Source organism: Bufo gargarizans, chromosome 2 (genome assembly GCF_014858855.1).
Source record: "Bufo gargarizans isolate SCDJY-AF-19 chromosome 2, ASM1485885v1, whole genome shotgun sequence".
Lineage (NCBI taxonomy): Eukaryota > Metazoa > Chordata > Amphibia > Anura > Bufonidae > Bufo > Bufo gargarizans.
In genome coordinates this window covers 638,033,400-638,053,112 of record NC_058081.1, presented here as the reverse complement: position 1 = coordinate 638,053,112, position 19,713 = coordinate 638,033,400, and the positions used below count along the sequence as shown (strand labels likewise).

At 49.6% G+C, this 19,713-nt stretch overlaps 2 protein-coding genes across 2 annotated transcripts in view; one reads left to right on the top strand and one right to left on the bottom strand.

Annotated features, from left to right (window-relative positions):
- The window catches only part of LOC122928872 (transformation/transcription domain associated protein), a 153,129-nt gene extending 152,461 nt beyond the window's left edge, over nt 1-668 (bottom strand). The window contains 1 exon segment of the mRNA XM_044282163.1: nt 554-668. The gene's annotated coding sequence lies outside the window, so the exon portion shown is untranslated.
- Nucleotides 669-13,974: 13,306 nt separating this feature from the next.
- The window catches only part of TMEM130 (transmembrane protein 130), a 59,508-nt gene continuing 53,769 nt past the window's right edge, over nt 13,975-19,713 (top strand). The window contains exons 1-2 of the mRNA XM_044277607.1: nt 13,975-14,094; nt 17,465-17,770. Coding sequence (XP_044133542.1) covers nt 14,019-14,094; nt 17,465-17,770 — 382 coding nt within the window. The 5' untranslated portion in view covers nt 13,975-14,018. The remainder of the gene's footprint in view (nt 14,095-17,464; nt 17,771-19,713) is intronic.

Sequence of the window (19,713 nt, the reverse complement as noted above, 5' to 3'; positions counted from 1 at the left end):
CTATACATACGGCAGGTATTAGGCTAGGGGTACACGATGATGTCATGTAATGCTAGTCTATGGTGTTGCGCTCTGTGACACGACAGTTGCAACAAAAAAAAGTCCATCCAAGATGGATTTTTGTGCGACTGTCGTGTCGCAGTACGACACCATACACTAGCATTACAGAATATGTCGCAGTGCAGCTGTACCCTATATATCGCGCGGCATCATGTAGCCCTAGCCTTAAAAACATGTCTTTTTGCACATCATACCAATACCAGTGCCATCCAGGTGTACACCATCCAGTGTTCTGGTGAGATCCATGGCTGCCATAAGGTACAGAGCATACAATCAGGTGTTAACCCTTATAGTAATACACAATACTCCCCCATACAGCCATAGCAGATGTGCTCAGGATTAGCACTGAGCCTGCAGCTGCATCCCTCCCTCCCAGTGTGGACAGAGGTAAGAGCTCAGGCCTCGCCACCCCCTCCCCCATCAAATAATATCATGATAAGGACCATATAATCGTCAGATCGTGATCCCCGCGGCCCCCACCTTCAGATCTTACCCCGGCGATCACCTCGTCTCTACCGGCCCGGCATTCAGCCCCAGCACCAGCCACATCCGCCGTCTCCCGCTCAGCACACAGCCAGCATCCCGTCCCAGCAGCCCTTGCGCGTGAGCGACCAGGGTCTTCTACACATCCAGAATAAAACCTTCTGATCTAATAGTTTCTAATGACAGGCCAAATCAGGCCATGTCCGAAAACCATCATCGTCCCCGTTCTCTATAGAAGAAACCGCTACGGCAAACCGATCTGTAAGGAAAGGAACTATATGGCGGAGCGGAGGGATATTGTTCAGTAAGACCATACATTTAGAATGTCTTCTGACGTCATCGGTTTGCGACGGCAGCATGCGAATAACGTTCTGCGCTCTGATTGGCTCTGGTGGAGTCTGGTTAGGGATCGCTGGTAAAGCTTGGTTGCAGAATGTACAGGTTGTGGAGCTGTAGGGCTCAGTGCTAATCAGAAACCTGTGAAAATAAAAGGATTACAAATAGGTCTCAGTTCACATTTCATTGTTTTTATCCAGTGTTTAAAAAAAATGTGGGAGGTAAAACATCTTTTGATTTTGATATATCGGGAGCATACATAAGGGACAAATGGCATGTGAGCACCCTATGTGGGAGATTTAACAGAACTGGTGTAAAGTAGAACTGGCTTAGTTAGCCCATAGCAACCAATCAGATTCCACCTTTCATTTGTTTCAAAGGAGATCTCATGAAATGGATTGAATTTGATTGGTTAATAAAAATAAAATTAAAAAATGTCCCCCAAAGCTGTACATAGCCTGTAAATCCGCGGTATGTTAACTTATGTTGCCGATTTCCACCACGGTTTTATCCATTTGCAGTGCAGCAAAATCCATAACAAATCCACATGTGGTGGAACCTTTACACGGAATTTGTGTCTCGTGTGGACGTACCCTACTAGTCACAAAGCAGCGATCTAGCCCATCCCCTCGCTCTCACAGTCCCGTGTTCTCCCCAGAAAACACATAATGGTGTCAGCGCAGCCAGGGGAGGTGGGGCGGCACACCGCCGGGCAGTTGGTTTACATGGTGAAGCGGGGAGCCGTCCGCTCCCTGCTTCACCGTTCTGTTGGTCGCCTGCGCTCCACAGCAGCCGCACATCGTGGGACGAGCGGTGAAAAGCCCAGAAGCCAGCCTCCTGCACAGCTATGTGTGTGAGCGCATCGTGCTCCTGGATGTGCCGACCATCAGGGAAGCGGGTATTTCTTGCCTCCCAAGTGCCCCTCTTTTGGAGTCCCTCTTTTTGACCCAAGTCCCTCACAGTAGTTATGCCCACCTTTGTGCCTCTTCACAGAAGTTATGCCCACCTTTGTGCCTCTTCACAGTAGTTATGCCCACCTTTGTGCCTCTTCACAGTAGTTATGCCCACCTTTGTGCCTCTTCACAGTAGTTATGCCCACCTTTGTGCCTCTTCACAGTAGTTATGCCCACCTTTGTGCCTCTTCACAGTAGTTATGTCCTCCTTGTGCCCCTCACAGTAGTTCTGCCCACCTTTGTACCCTTTCACAGTAGTTATGTCCTCCTTGTGCCACCTCACAGTAGTTATGCCCACTTTGTACCCCTTCACAGTAGTTATGTCCGCCTTGTGCCCCCTCACAGTAGTTATGCCCACCTTTGTGCCCGCTCACAGTAGTTATGTCCTCCTTGTGGCCTAATACCTGCCATATGTATAGGTAGATATTCAGTTCCTGACAGCGCTGATTGGCAAATATGATTTGATTTCATGATGGAAAAACGGCATGCGTTACACTGATGTGGCGCTGTATTCGGGCCGCTATGTATAAAGCCTTTTTCACACGACTGGACGTTCGGATCGGATGCGGACACGTTCATTTCAACAGGGCAGGAGAACGGAAAGCCCCTCTTTGATCTTTAAATGTCCTTCTTTTACTTGGGGAATTAATGCAGAAATGTGCATCAATACATTTACTAAATTGCACCTTACTGAAGTCTCTGTATGGTCTCTACTAGAGTTGAGCGGACACCTGGATGTTCGGGTTCGAGAAGTTCGGCCGAACTTCCCGGAAATGTTCGGGTTCGGGATCCGAACCCGATCCGAACTTTGTCCCGAACCCGAACCCCATTGAAGTCAATGGGGACCCGAACTTTTCGGCACTAAAAAGGCTGTAAAACAGCCCAGGAAAGGGCTAGAGGGCTGCAAAAGGCAGCAACATGTAGGTAAATCCCATGAAAACAAATGTGGATAGGGAAATGAATAAAAATAAAAATAAAATAAATAAAAATTAACCAATATCAATTGGAGAGAGGTCCCATAGCAGAGAATCTGGCTTCACGTCACCCACCACTGGAACAGTCCATTCTCAGATATTTAGGCCCCGGCACCCAGGCAGAGGAGAGAGGTCCCGTAACAGAGAATCTGGCTTCATGTCAGCAGAGAATCAGTCTGCATGTCATAGCAGAGAATGAGGCTTCACGTCAGCAACCACTGCAACAGTCCATTGTCATATATTTAGGCCCAGCACCCAGGCAGAGGAGAGAGGTTCCGTAACAGAGAATTTGGCTTCATGTCAGCAGAGAATCAGTCTTCATATCATAGCAGAGAATCAGGCTTCACGTCAGCCACCACTGCAACAGTCCATTGTCATATATTTAGGCCCAGCACACAGGCAGAGGAGAGAGGTCCCGTAACAGAGAATCTGTCTTCATGTCAGCAGAGAATCAGTCTGCATGTCATAGCAGAGAATCAGGCTTCACGTCACCCAACATTGGAACAATCCATTGGCATATATTTAGGCCCAGGCACCCAGGCAGAGGAGAGAGGTCCCGTAACAGAGAATCTGTCTTCATGTCAGCAGAGAATCAGTCTGCATGTCATAGCAGAGAATCAGGCTTCACGTCAGCCACCAGTGCAACAGTCCATTGTCATATATTTAGGCCGAGCACCCAGGCAGAGGAGAGAGGTCCCGTAACAGAGAATCTGGCTTCATGTCAGCAGAGAATCAGTCTGCATGTCATAGCAGAGAATCAGGCTTCACGTCACCCAACATTGGAACAGTCCATTGTCATATATTTAGGCCCAGCACCCAGGCAGAGGAGAGAGGTCCCGTAACAGAGAATCTGTCTTCATGTCAGCAGAGAATTAGTCTGCATGTCATAGCAGAGAATCAGGCTTCACGTCAGCCACCACTGCAACAGTCCATTGGCATATATTTAGGCCCAGCACCCAGGCAGAGGAGAGAGGTCCCGTAACAGAGAATCTGGCTTCATGTCAGCAGAGAATCAGTCTGCATGTCATAGCAGAGAATCAGGCTTCACGTCACCCAAAATTGGAACAGTCCATTGGCATATATTTAGGCCCAGGCACCCAGGCAGAGGAGAGAGGTCCCGTAACAGAGAATCTGGCTTCATGTCAGCAGAGAATCAGTCTGCATGTCATAGCAGAGAATCAGGCTTCCCGTCAGCCACCACTGCAACAGTCCATTGGCATATATTTAGGCCCAGCACCCAGGCAGAGGAGAGAGGTCCCGTAACAGAGAATCTGTCTTCATGTCAGCAGAGAATCAGTCTGCATGTCATAGCAGAGAATCAGGCTTCACGTCAGCCACCACTGCAACAGTCCATTGTCATATATTTAGGCCCAGCACCCAGGCAGAGGAGAGAGGTCCCGTAACAGAGAATCTGGCTTCATGTCAGCAGAGAATCGGTCTGCATGTCATAGCAGAGAATCAGGCTTCACGTCAGCCACCACTGCAACAGTCCATTGTCATATATTTAGGCCCAGCACCCAGGCAGAGGAGAGAGGTCCCGTAACAGAGAATCTGGCTTCATGTCAGCAGAGAATCAGTCTGCATGTCATAGCAGAGAATCAGGCTTCACGTCAGCCACCACTGCAACAGTCCATTGTCATATATTTAGGCCCAGCACCCAGGCAGAGGAGAGAGGTCCCGTAACAGAGAATCTGGCTTCATGTCAGCAGAGAATCAGTCTGCATGTCATAGCAGAGAATCAGGCTTCCCGTCAGCCACCACTGCAACAGTCCATTGTCATATATTTAGGCCCCGGCACCCAGGCAGAGGAGAGAGGTCCCGTAACAGAGAATCTGTCTTCATGTCAGCAGAGAATCAGTCTGCATGTCATAGCAGAGAATCAGGCTTCACGTCAGCCACCACTGCAACAGTCCATTGTCATATATTTAGGCCCAGCACCCAGGCAGAGGAGAGAGGTCCCGTAACAGAGAATCTGGCTTCATGTCAGCAGAGAATCGGTCTGCATGTCATAGCAGAGAATCAGGCTTCACGTCAGCCACCACTGCAACAGTCCATTGTCATATATTTAGGCCCAGCACCCAGGCAGAGGAGAGAGGTCCCGTAACAGAGAATCTGGCTTCATGTCAGCAGAGAATCAGTCTGCATGTCATAGCAGAGAATCAGGCTTCACGTCAGCCACCACTGCAACAGTCCATTGTCATATATTTAGGCCCAGCACCCAGGCAGAGGAGAGAGGTCCCGTAACAGAGAATCTGGCTTCATGTCAGCAGAGAATCAGTCTGCATGTCATAGCAGAGAATCAGGCTTCACGTCAGCCACCACTGCAACAGTCCATTGTCATATATTTAGGCCCCGGCACCCAGACAGAGGAGAGGTTCATTTAACTTTGGGTAGCCTCGCAATATAATGGTAAAATGAAAATAAAAATAGGATTGAATGAGGAAGTGCCCTGGAGTACAATAATATATGGTTAAGGGGAGGTAGTTAATGTCTAATCTGCACAAGGGATTGACAGGTCCTGTGGGATCCATGCCTGGTTCATTTTTATGAACGTCAGCTTGTCCACATTGGCTGTAGACAGGCGGCTGCGTTTGTCTGTAAAGACGCCCCCTGCCTTGCTGAATACACGTTCAGACAAAACGCTGGCCGCCGGGCAGGCCAGCACCTCCAAGGCATAAAAGGCTAGCTCTGGCCACGTGGACAATTTAGAGACCCAGAAGTTGAATGGGGCCGAACCATCAGTCAGTACGTGGAGGGGTGTGCACACGTACTGTTCCACCATGTTAGTGAAATGTTGCCTCCTGCTAACACGTTGCGTATCAGATGGTGGTGCAGTTAGCTGTGGCGTGTTGACAAAACTTTTCCACATCTCTGCCATGCTAACCCTGCCCTCAGAGGAGCTGGCCGTGACACAGCTGCCTTGGCGACCTCTTGCTCCTCCTCTGCCTTGGCCTTGGGTTTCCACTTGTTCCCCTGTGACATTTGGGAATGCTCTCAGTAGCGCGTCTACCAACGTGCGCTTGTACTCGCGCATCTTCCTATCACGCTCCAGAGCAGGAAGTAAGGTGGGCACATTGTCTTTGTACCGTTGATCCAGCAGGGTGGCAACCCAGTAGTCCGCACACGTTAAAATGTTGGCAACTCTGCTGTCGTTGCGCAGGCACTGCAGCATGTAGTCGCTCATGTGTGCCAGGCTGCCCAGGGGTAAGGACAAGCTGTCCTCTGTGGGAGGCGTATCGTCATCGTCCTGCCTTTCCCCCCAGCCACGCACCAGTGATGGGCCCGAGCTGCAATGGGTGCCACCCCGCTGTGACCATGCTTCATCCTCATCCTCCTCCACCTCCTCATCATCCTCGTCCTCCTCATCCTCCAGTAGTGGGCCCTGGCTGGCCACATTTGTACCTGGCCTCTGCTGTTGCAAAAAACCTCCCTCTGAGTCACTTCGAAGAGACTGGCCTGAAAGTGCTAAAAATGACCCCTCTTCCTCCCCCTCCTCCTCCTCCTGGGCCACCTCCTCTTCCATCATCGCCCTAAGTGTTTTCTCAAGGAGACATAGAAGTGGTATTGTAACGCTGATAACGGCGTCATCGCCACTGGCCATGTTGGTGGAGTACTCGAAACAGCGCAACAGGGCACACAGGTCTCGCATTGAGGCCCAGTCATTGGTGGTGAAGTGGTGCTGTTCCGCAGTGCGACTGACCCGTGCGTGCTGCAGCTGAAACTCCACTATGGCCTGCTGCTGCTCGCACAGTCTGTCCAGCATGTGCAAGGTGGAGATCCACCTGGTGGGCACGTCGCATATGAGGCGGTGAGCGGGAAGGCCGAAGTTACGCTGTAGCGCAGACAGGCGAGCAGCGGCAGGATGTGAACGCCGGAAGCGCGAACAGACGGCCCGCACTTTATGCAGCAGCTCTGACATGTCGGGGTAGTTGTGAATGAACTTCTGCACCACCAAATTCAGCACATGCGCCAGGCAAGGGATGTGCGTCAAACCGGCTAGTCCCAGAGCTGCAACGAGATTTCGCCCATTATCGCACACCACCAGGCCGGGCTTGAGGCTCACCGGCAGCAACCACTCGTCGGTCTGTTGTTCTATACCACGCCACAACTCCTGTGCGGTGTGGGGCCTGTCCCCCAAACATATGAGTTTCAGAATGGCCTGCTGACGTTTACCCCGGGCTGTGCTGAAGTTGGTGGTGAAGGTGTGCGGCTGACTGGAGGAGCAGGTGGAAGAAGAGGAGGAGGAAGCCGAGAAGGAGGAGGTGGCAACAGGAGGCAAAGAATGTTGCCCTGCGATCCTTGGCGGCGGAAGGACATGCGCCAAACAGCTCTCCGCCTGGGGCCCAGCTGCCACTACATTTACCCAGTGTGCAGTTAGGGAGATATAGCGTCCCTGGCCGTGCTTACTGGTCCACGTATCTGTGGTTAGGTGGACCTTGCTACAGATGGCGTTGCGCAGTGCACACTTGATTTTATCGGATACTTGGTTGTGCAGGGAAGGCACGGCTCTCTTGGAGAAGTAGTGGCGGCTGGGAACAACATACTGTGGGACAGCAAGCGACATGAGCTGTTTGAAGCTGTCTGTGTCCACCAGCCTAAATGACAGCATTTCATAGGCCAGTAGTTTAGAAATGCTGGCATTCAGGGCCAGGGATCGAGGGTGGCTAGGTGGGAATTTACGCTTTCTCTCAAATGTTTGTGAGATGGAGAGCTGAACGCTGCCGTGTGACATGGTTGAGACGCTTGGTGACGGAGGTGGTGGTGTTGGTGGTACATCCCCTGTTTGCTGGGCGGCAGGTGCCAACGTTCCTCCAGAGGCGGAGGAAGAGGCCGAGGCGGCAGCAGCAGAAGAGGCCGAGGCGGCAGCAGCAGAAGAGGCCGAGGCGGCAGCAGCAGAAGAGGTAGCAGGGGGAGCCTGAGTGACTTCCTTGGTTTTAAGGTGTTTACTCCACTGCAGTTCATGCTTTGCATGCAGGTGCCTGGTCATGCAGGTTGTGCTAAGGTTCAGAACGTTAATGCCTCGCTTCGGGCTCTGATGGCACAGCGTGCAAACCACTCGGGTCTTGTCGTCAGCACATTGTTTGAAGAAGTGCCATGCCAGGGAACTCCTTGAAGCTGCCTTTGGGGTGCTCGGTCCAAGATGGCGGCGGTCAGTAGCAGGCGGAGTCTCTTGGCGGCGGGTGTTCTGCTTTTGCCCACTGCTCCCTCTTTTGCTACGCTGTTGGCTCGGTCTCACCACTGCCTCTTCCTCCAAACTGTGAAAGTCAGTGGCACGACCTTCATTCCATGTGGGGTCTAGAACCTCATCGTCCCCTGCATCGTCTTCCACCCAGTCTTCCTCTCTGACCTCCTGTTCAGTCTGCACACTGCAGAAAGACGCAGCAGTTGGCACCTGTGTTTCGTCATCATCAGAGACATGCTGAGGTGGTATTCCCATGTCCTCATCATCAGGAAACATAAGTGGTTGTGCGTCAGTGCATTCTATGTCTTTCACCGCTGGGGAAGGGCTAGGTGGATGCCCTTGGGAAACCCTGCCAGCGGAGTCTTCAAACAGCATAAGAGACTGCTGCATAACTTGAGGCTGAGACAGTTTCCCTGGTATGCATGGGGGTGATGTGACAGACTGATGGGGTTGGTTTTCAGGCGCCATCTGTGCGCTTTCTGCAGAAGACTGGGTGGGAGATAATGTGAACGTGCTGGATCCACTGTCGGCCACCCAATTGACTAATGCCTGTACCTGCTCAGGCCTTACCATCCTTAGAACGGCATTGGGCCCCACCATATATCGCTGTAAATTCTGGCGGCTACTGGGACCTGAGGTAGTTGGTACACTAGGACGTGTGGATGTGGCAGAACGGCCACGTCCTCTCCCAGCACCAGAGGGTCCACTAACACCACCACGACCATGTCCACGTCCGCGTCCCTTACTAGATGTTTTCCTCATTGTTATCGTTCACCACAACAACAAAAATATTATTTGGCCCAATGTATTGTATTCAAATTCAGCTGAATATAAATTTGAGGCCTAGTATTTAGGCGCTGGGTGACAGGTATAGATTTACTGACAGAATTAGACTTGGAAATGCACAGTAGCGGGTGTGTGTGAAGTTATTCTGAATGTCCCTATGTGCACCTTGATTCTGATATACCCTTTTAGGGATGTATTTAAAGTAGGGCTGATACAGCAGAAACCACTAAATTAGGAAATTGCTAAATTGGGAATTGTATTTCAACCCAGAACAAAAACTGTGCTTTGACGGACACTAAATAACTTGCCCAGCCACAACAGTACAGCGGTAACGACAGATTTAGCTGGATATAAACTTGAGGCCTAGTATTTAGGCGCTGGGTGACAGGTATACGTTTACTGACAGAATTAGACTGGGATATGGCCAAAAAATAACCACACTATTGCTGGTTAAATGCACTTGGTGTCACAGCTTGACCAACCACACTACTGAGGGTTAAATGCACTTGGTGACAGGCGCAGCTTGCCCCTGATGTACTATATGGCCAAAAAATAAACAGACTATTGCTGGTTAAATGCACTTGGTGTGACAGCTTGACCAACCACACTACTGAGGGTTAAATGCACTTGGTGACGGGCGCAGCTTGCCCCTGATGTAGTATATGGCCAAAAAATAAACAGACTATTGCTGGTTAAATGCACTTGGTGTGACAGCTTCACCCTGATGTAGGCTTTAGCCAAAAAACAACCACACCATTGAGGGTTAAATGCACTTGGTCGCAGCTTGTGCTGGCGCACCACAAGACACAAAATGGCCGCCGATAACCCCAGAAAAAAGTGACTGACAAACGGTCTGGGCAGCCTAAAAACAGTGAGCAATTGAGTATCAGCAGCTCAATGACCCACAGCTGCAGATCGATCACTGGATGGAGTCTTTTGGAGGAGTTAATCAGCCTAATCTCGCCCTACTGTCGCAGCTGCAACCTCTCCCTACACTAATCAGAGCAGAGTGACGGGCGGCGCTATGTGACTCCAGCTTAAATAGAGGCTGGGTCACATGGTGCTCTGGCCAATCACAGCCATGCCAATAGTAGGCATGGCTGTGATGGCCTCTTGGGGCAAGTAGTATGACGCTTGTTGATTGGCTGCTTTGCAGCCTTTCAAAAAGCGCCAAGAAAGCGTCGAACACCGAACCCGAACCCGGACTTTTACGAAAATGTCCGGGTTCGGGTCCGTGTCACGGACACCCCAAAATTCGGTACGAACCCGAACTATACAGTTCGGGTTCGCTCATCCCTAGTCTCTACCTGTATATTACACCAGAACTTCATTATTTGGTGCAATTTGGACCTTAAAATATTTATAATCTGATCATTTATGTGCTAATATTAAAATAGATATGGAAGCTCAAGAAAAAAATGGTAAAAAAAAGGAAGGAACGTATACTCACCTAACCGATCCCCAGCTCCTGCAGTTCTGATGGAGTCAGCAATTATGCTTTGGGCGGAGTTAGAGGCGTGGCCTAGTCTGAAAAAAACTGCTGTGATGACCGCCACACATATTATCCCTCTCTGTGATTTTCAAACGTTGAGAGGTATGGTATTTGCGTTTTTTATGGAGCTGTAGAGGACACTAGGGGCAAAAGGGGGACACAGGGGGGACATATGCAGTGACCAGGAACGGGTTCGCTGACGCCACTGTAATGCAGTGGCAGGGTCAAGTGGATAAAAAATCCTGTATTTGTTCGTGACGCCAATTGCAGCGTGCGCAGGGTACTATCCCAGGGCCCTTCCAAGGTGTTATAATGCACGTCCTAGATTAGGAATGCCAGAGTGGTGTAATGGCCTATAATGTCTCTGTGGCACTGTGGTAGTTGTGTCATGGTGTCTCCTACCTGGGTACGGCTGGACTCCTGGCTCCTGGCTCACTTGCAATAAATTTGAGTGTAGTGATAGTAGGAGTAATAGAGGAATTTTGCAAAATAAATGAAGTCCAGACTTTTAGATAAAGTTAAAACGTTTCTTTACTTGAGGTAACTTTCATCTAAGTGGTATACAGCTTTGGTCTCTTGGTCCCAGCAGGTTTTGGCAATCATTGGCAGGAATGAGTACTTCTGCTTTAAATGTGTTGCTTGCAGGATAAACATCTGCTTGGTAGCTCTGTAACTGTGGCAGGATTAGCTTCTGCACTTATCTGGTACCTTCTGCTGGTGGGGACAGACTAGCTGAGGAGGAATGAGCTTCTCCTAGGTCTCTGGACTTATCTCACAGATGCTCTGTCAGGGGATGCTTTCTTCCTGGAACTCTGGAGGTTGTCTGTAGTTTTCTGCTTTTCTCATCCAGCTGAGCTGAAGGTGCTTAGACTGGGTATATGGCCAAGTCTCAGCCGAGACTAGGTCCTTGATGTCTTCCCTATGCAGGGGTTCTCCTGGACACTAACACACAGCTTTCCCCAACAGGGGTGGCTGGCACACTGACTCTAACTTCCTTCTCCACCCCTGCTGCATGATGTGGGACCAGTCCACTCTCTCCACAGAGGGGGAGGTAAGCTGGAATAATCCATTCCAGCTTAGATTCACTAAACTGGGACTTGTACCTGCCAATGTGTTGCTGCCACCTACTGGTAACCAAGCAAATTACAGGAACAATTGAATTTAAAGAGGACGTTTCATCAGAAAATAGTGTGTTCAATTCTTATACGACCTTATGGGGCTGCTCTCACTGATGTCCGGACACTTTATTTTTTTTCAAATGGACCCCCCGCTCGGCCGCTACGCTCTCCGTTAGTTTCGTCGCCTCATATGCAAATACGCGATGCTCTGCGCTGGGGACTCCAAGATGGCGCTCGGTCCGGATGTCTAGAAGCTCAAGTTCTCACGAATCTCGCGAGAACTTGAGCTCCTTCTCCCTGGCTAAGAGCGGGGCGCTGCGATTGGATGTGCTCGCTGCCAGGGAGAGCATAACCGCGCCCACCAGAACTTAGAGAACAACGCCTACTATAACTTCGTCGCCTCATTTGCATATGAGGCGACGAAACTAACGGAGAGCGTAGCGGCCGAACGGGGGGTCCATTTGAAAGAAAAAAAGTGTCCGGACATCAGTGAGAGCAGCCCCATAAGGTCGTATAAGAATTTAACACACTATTTTCTGATGAAAGGTCCTCTTTAACATTGATTTATATGGTCCACTTGTGGAAGACATAATATAAATTACATCAGAGGACAGTATAAAGGCTCTCAGAAGATAGTAGCGGGGTAGAGGCCTGTAGTAACACAACTCTGGGGTGTTACACATAACTATATAAGGAGGGCATAACTATAGTGAGGGGCCACAAGGAGGACATAACTACTGTGAGGGGGCACAAAGGTGCGCATAACTACTGTGAGGGGGCACATGGAGGACATAACTACTGTGAATGGGCATAACTACTGTGAGGGGGCACAAAGGTGGCCATGGCTACTGTGAACGGGCACAAGGAGGACATAACTACTGTGAGCGGGCACAAAGGTGCGCATAACTACTGTGAGGGGCACATGGAGGACATAACTAGGGATCGACCGATTATCGGATTTACCGATATTATCGGCCGATATTCAGGATTTTGAACGCTATCGGTATCGGCATTTATTTTGTCGATATTCCGATAGCGTATGGGGAACAAGGATCGCGCTGCTGACAGCGCTCTCCGTGTTCCCTCAGCAGCAGCACAGGGGAGAAGGAAGCAGTGTCTCCTCCCCCTGTGCTGCTGCCGCCAATGAGAGGACAGGGGACAAGAGGAGGGGAGGAGCTATGGCCACTGCGCCACCAATGAAGCTTAATCTCTCATTTATTCATATACAGGAGGCGGGAGCTGCAGGATCACATAGCCGGCTCCCAACCTCTATGAGCTGTAGCTGCGATCTGCGGTAGTTAACTCCTCAGGTGCCGCGGATCGCAGCTACTTGTCATAGAGGCCGGGAGCCGGCTATGTGATCCTGCAGCCAGCTCCCGCCTCCTGTATATGAATAAATGAGAGAATAAGCTTCATTGGTGGCGCGGTGCGCTCCCCCAAGCCCCCCCAGTATTAGACATTGGTGGCGCAGTGCCCCCCCCCCTCCCCCCCAGTATTAAGCATTGGTGGCGCAGTGCGCCCCCCCTCCCCCCCAGTATTAAGCAGTGGTGGCGCATAGGCCCCCCCCCCCAAGTCGCAGTGCGCCCCCCCACCCCAGTCGCAGTGCGCCCCCCCACAGGATCCCCTCCTCCCCTGCTCCTCCGATCGGAGCCCCAGCAGTGTAATGCTGGGGCTCCGATCGGTTACCATGGCAGCCAGGACGCTATTGAAGCCCTGGCTGCCATGATAAGCTCCATGCTGCTGTGTGCACAAAGCACACAGCAGCAGGGACAGCGTGAGCTCTTATTCACCCTGATAGATCTCTATCAGGGTGAATAGGACAAGGGTTCTAGTCCCTAAGGGGGCTAAAAGTTAGTTAAAAAAAAAAAATAAGTTACAAAAATAAAAACACCAAAATATTAAATATAAATCAAAAAGAAAGATTTACAAAAAAAAATACACATTAACAGTAAACATTAATTTTCAGCAGATTTGTGGGATTTTTTTTTTTTTTTCAAAAATGAAAATTACCAGAATATCGGTATAAATTATCGGCTATCGGCCTGAAAGCTCACAAATTATCGGTATCGGCCCTAAAAAATCAATATCGGTCGATCCCTAGACATAACTACTGTGAATGGGCACAAAGGTGGGCATAACTACTGTGAGGGGGCACAAAGGTGGCCACGGCTACTGTGAAGGAGCACAAGGAGGACATAACTACTGTGAAGAGGTACAAAGGTGGCCACAACTACTGTAAAGGAGCACAAGGAGGACATAAACGCAATGCTGAACCCTTGTCCCGGGTGCTGGAAAGCCTAGCTACACCCCTGAGCCGCAGTGACTGCACATCCACAAGGATCGGCGTCTCTGTACATTGGACATGATGACTTGCCGTGGTAGATTTGCCTGTTTTGAAATTAAATTATTTGTGCCATTAAAAAAAAAAAAAAATCTTGGTGGGAGCCATTTAGTACATAAAATATATATAAAAAAAATCATTAGTTACCGGCTGTCTTCACGTCTTTGCACTTCCACTTACCACCACTAGAGGGCTACAAAGCCCTGGCACAGAGGAGGAAGATGATGCTGTCATATTATGTGACCGCACAAAGCTGCTCCAGATCTTCCCCGCTCCCCTTCCACAGAGGTGTCATGGCCTCCTCCAGCTTCTCCCCTGTGATCCACTGCCTTCTTCTCCTCGCTGCTGCTGTGGGCTCCTCATCTGGAGGTAAGTGACCTGTCCATATCAGGCTGGACTGCTGCATGTCAGGTCTGTTAGGAGGCGGGAGCTGTCACCTGTAATCTGTGCATCTCCAGACAACTGGAATATTTATGTGGACAAAATCCCCCCAAAAAGCTTCTTATGCAGATTTTTTTCCTGATTCACAAGGTCTTTTTTTTTTTTATCATATAAATGTCATAGAGCAGGAACGCTCAACCTGCAGCCCTCCAGCTGGTTTAAAACTACAACTCCCATCATGCTCGGCTGTAGGCTGATAGCTGTAGGCTTTCCGGGCACGCTGGGAGTTGTAGTTTTGCAACAGCTGGAGGTTCGCAGGTTGAGCATGCCTGTCATAGAGGATAGTGCCCTTCTGGTGACCACCATTCTGTTAGCCAGAGTGGAAAGTCGCTGGAAACGTGTCTCGCTCTGGACGACCAGGGGGGAATCAGCTCTTCTATGGCTGCGCCAAATTATACTGCATTGCCCGCGCCGCAGGAGAAGTGCATAGCCGCCCATAGCTTCTCCAACTGTTCCCACTGAAGCTGTCATTCTAGGGTTGATGTGTAGCTACAGCTGACCTCCATTTTTACTTTGGATCGTCTGTCCGTGATAAGATGGTCACTGTCTTCATCCGTGAAGATCCGTGTTTGGTCCATGCCATATGTGTTCTGTCAGTGGTTTTCACGGACCTGTAGACTTCCATGAGCGTGTTTCTTCCACACCACGGACCAAAGTAGTGCTCCATGGCCCGTGGAAAACTAAGACTGTGTGGATAAACACATTACAGGGGTTTTCCGAGAGGTCATCAGTATCTGATCGGAGGGGGTCCGACACCCGGGACCCCCGCCGATCAGCTCTTTGAGAAGGCAGCGGCGCTTGCAGTGGTGCTGCAGCCTTCTCTCAGCTTAGGCTACTTTCACATTAGCGTTTTTTTGCGGATCCAACATGGATCTGCAAAAACGCTTATGTTACAATGATACAACCGCCTGCATTCGTCATGAACAGATCCGGTTGTATTATGTCTTATATAGCCATGACGGATCCGTCATGAACACCATTGAAAGTCAATGGGGGGATGGATGTGTTTTCTATTGTGTCAGAGAAAACGGATCCGGGTCTAAAAGAAAAGGGCTGATCTGAGGTCTGATGGGGTCTAAAAAAAAGGGCTATTCTGAGCTCCGTTGGGGGTCTGACATGGAGGGCTGATATGATGTCTGGATATTTGTGGGGGTCTTTCTCCTCTAAAATCTGGGGTGCATCTTATCATCGGGTGCGTATTATAAAGCGAAAAATACGGTAACTTGTCCTCCTGTCTGATTAGGACAGGTTCTGTGTGGACTAATAGGATGGAAGCCATTTTGTTTCTCTTAATCATTGCTCCCCAGACAAAACGAGCCATTATAACTAATGAAAGGTATTTCAGAATGTACATATTTTTTTATTTTAAAAATTGTTTTTATTGGATTTTAATGTATAACATTCTTTGAACATTTAAGATCATTTACAACATAACAAGACTGCATTAACAGAAGGATATTCGCATTAGTACAAGGAATCACATAGCGACAGTGAAGTCACAATTATTCGTACAAAACAATCTTTGGCGTAGTATACATAGTACAATCTTGAAGCCAATAAACTAAGGGGGCAGTAACTATTAAAATATTACTTTTATTAAATCATAGGATTTAATAAAAGTAATATTTTAATAGTTACTGCCCCCTTAGTTTATTGATTTTGTTCACTGAGCAGTAATCAGGGAGACACTCTTGTCCTCTCCTGACTGACCTTCTTCTTTTTTACAATCTTGAAGCACATTGAAAAAATAACATTAATATGGTTGGGTTAAATTAATATTTAAAGGGGTTGTTCGTGTTCAGAGCTGAACCCGGACATATCCCCATTTTCACCCCGGCAGCCCCCCTGACTTCAGCATCGGAGCAGTTCATGCTCCGATGCTCTCCTTTGCCCTGCGCTAAATCGCAAAGGCATTATCAGGAGTTCCAGTGATGAACCAGGCTCTCCATGGTGCTGCCAGGAAGCCCGGTGATGTCACTGGCACTGATGGGCGGGCTTTAGCGTTGCCCTAGCCAGTAAAATGGCTACGACAGCGCTAAAGCCCGCTCATCAGATACAGTGACGTCAGCGAACACACTGCCGGGCGGAAGCCTCCACCCAGCAGTGTGTAATTGTAAACAAAAGAGCCCTTGCCCTGTGCGATCTAGTGAGATGAGATGCTCCAATGGTAACATCAGGGGGGCCTGGGTGAAAATATGGGTATTATTTAAGTTTTTTTCAGTAATTTTATTTAACCCCTTTAATGTAAAAAATAACAGACACCATATAGCACATACAAATCTGTTTCTAACAAAGCTAAAACCAGCCCTGTACCTCAGATGGCTCCAGAGAGCGCCCCCCCCCCCCAGTATTAAAATCATTGGTGGGCAGTGTGCCCTTTCCCCTTCATCATTGGTGGCAGCGGCAGTTCCGATCGGAGTCCCAGCAGTGTAATGCTGGGGCTCCGATCGGTTACCATGGAAGCCAGGACGCTACTGAAGTCCTGTCTGCCATGGTCAGTTACTCAGCAGCATTATACTTACATGCGCTGTGGCGGCGCATTGCTATAGGCATAAGCAATGCGCCGCACAGACCTGTGAGTTACAAGAAGGAGCTCCGGGCGGCCACAGCGCATGTAAGTATAATGCTGCTGAGTAACTGACCATGGCAGACAGGACTTCAGTAGCGTCCTGTCTTCCATGGTAACCGGTCGGAGCCCCAGTATTACACTGCTGGGACTCCGATCGGAACTGCCGCTGCCACCAATGATGGGGAGGGGGAGTTTTTGGGTTTGTTTGATTGAATTACAGTACATTTTGGGCCTGTCTTCTAAGTTGCTATCAATAAAGACCTTATTTAAATATGGTTTTGAATTTCCACACCCCTGAACTGTCGCAGCTTCTAACAGAAGATATGGCTGGTGGCAGTTGAATATTTACACTGAGCGCATGCGACTACCTCAGTGAGATGGACGGAGCAATAAAGAAAAGAACAACCAGCAGGTGGCGCTATACAGATACGTTTTATTGAATAGCTCAGTGGCTGTACTACATTTTAACTACATGTAATTACAAAAGTATTTAGATCCAGGTGCTGGTTTGAAAACTGTAGAATATTTTTCATGGCACAACCACTTTTATGTTACATGTTCGTACAGGTCGTACCCACAGAACATTACCATATATGGCTCTGTTCAGACCATGTTTGGGGTGTCGGTCCCTCCTATATACACCCTGTATACGCTAGATGTATGCCATACAACTTTATGTGTATGCCCAGCTATAACCATGTCCTGACCTGTCTCCTTATTGACTTCCAGGTGAATCATACTTCCTGATGGTTTCCTCAGACGGCCCCATAACGTCCGGGGCACAGGCGACCGTAAACGCCAGCTTGCTGATAGCGAATGAAAGCACAAGTCTCATAGTGGACCCAGGACGCTACCATTTCCATTGGATCTACACCCCTCTGCTCCTCACCCACCACTCACAGAAAGAGTCCAGCTCTGCCATTACTGTGCGGGGCGAATCTCCGGGGTCCTACCTTATATCGGCCCGGGTGACAGAAAGACACTGCTCTGCATGTGAGCCCATCGCAAGGAACACCACAGTGCTCCAGGTTACAAGTAGGCATCATGTCCTGTGTCATCCAGGGTGTATTGGGGTGTACATAGATGGCGGGGTATCAAAGATTCTGGGTGCTGATATGATCTGTGAATTTGTCCCGGCCAGTGGCTTAACAAGTCATCCTGGGGTCCCCAGCAGAACATCCTTGGCCTGACAGTGTTTGACAATCCCAAAGTGATGGCATATCCCTGTGGGGGGCATTCGGCAGGTTCCCGTTTACATAGGATCATCAGTCGATATCCTCCGACCTTCATCTGATGTATATGGCCTGCTCTACATAGATTCAATGGACGTTGGGGGATCACATTGCAGACCTTTGGCATAAAAAAAAAGCTCAGATTATGGCTGGCGCCAGACTTGTGTCATAATTTGCGACTTTTTACTTTTATCACCACTTTTAAAAGGTGGCCAGGGGACAGTGAAGGGGGTTTGGTCTCCTGTGCCCCGTATTATTTACCTCATTTACACCAGAAACTGGTGTAACATGTAAAATAACAGTGTCGATTTGAACTTCTGGCTCAGAGAATGCCCAGAAATGCTCCAAATGTATTAAGAGGGTGCGTTTCCGCACCCATATCCACATGTGTTACTTACAGATTTTGTTGTGGATTTGCAGAGATCTTACCCTCTGGGCCTGTTCACACAGCAGGTTTTACATTGTCATTTTGCTGTGGACAAACGCACCGAAATTTCGCGGAAAAGCTACCAGCAGCCACGTCCTTTCTGTCTCCCATTCACTTCAATGGGAGGCAGCACTGAGGATGGCGGAGTAGCAGCTTAAAGCCGCGGCCACACCGAAAACGGACATATCCCCGCTTGGCGCAGCTGCGGCTATAAGTTACTGTTCAGCGATCCTCAGTGCTGCCTCCTATTGAGATGTATGAGAGGCAGAACCTCGGGCAGGTTTTTTCGTCAGAATTTCAGTTCGGCTAACCACACCAAAATTAAGGCTCATTCACACGAGGTGATTTTATGACCATATGAATGAGTCTGCATCTGTTCCGCAAAAATGCAGACCCATTAATTTCAATTAAGCTGTAAACCTGCAAAGAGGTAAATCTGCACTGAAAAGCTGCACAAACCATTGACATTTCAAAATCCGCACAGCAGGTCAATTAACATTCAGAAAATTTCCACACTGTATAGAAGAAAAAGGGATTTTCCTTGACTCTGTAACTTTTACTGACAGCAAGCAGAGATCTTGAAATGGTGAGGCATAATACACAAGGTGTATTGCAATTAGGGCTGCAACGAGTACTCAACTAAATCGAGTAATTCGACACAAAAAAATCCTCGATGCAAATTTTGCCGCCGCCAACGATGGATTGTCGGCGGCACCCCTGCTGGAAAGGTAAGTTGGTGCGACTAAGGCCGGGCGCCCCGAGTGCACGTCGTCATAGCAACCAATGACGCTGTGCACTCTGGGTGTCATTAGGAGCAGGGGGGGGGGAGAGCTGCTGGCACAAGGAGGAATGCTGCTGGCACAAGGGGAGAGCTGCTGGCACAAGGGGGGGAGAGCCGCTGGCACAAGGGGGGAAAGCCGCTGGCACAAGGGGGGAAAGCCGCTGGCACAAGGGGGGAAAGCCGCTGGCACAAGGGGGGAGAGCTGCTGGCACAAGGGGGGGAGAGCCGCTGGCACAAGGGGGGAAAGCCGCTGGCACAAGGGGGGAAAGCCGCTGGCACAAGGGGGGAGAGCTGCTGGCACAAGGGGTGGAGATGATGTCATAAGGGGGGAATGCTGATGGCACAAGGGGGGGGAGATGATGGCACAAGGAGGGAGAGCTGCTGGCACAAGGGAGGGTGAGCTGATGGCACAAGGGGGGAGAGCTGATGGCACAAGGGGGAGAGCTGAAGGCACTGGTTGGAGAAAGCTGAAGGCACTGGGGGAGTGGAGCTGATGGCACTGGGGTGGGGGAGAGCTGTTGGCACTGGGCGTAGCTGG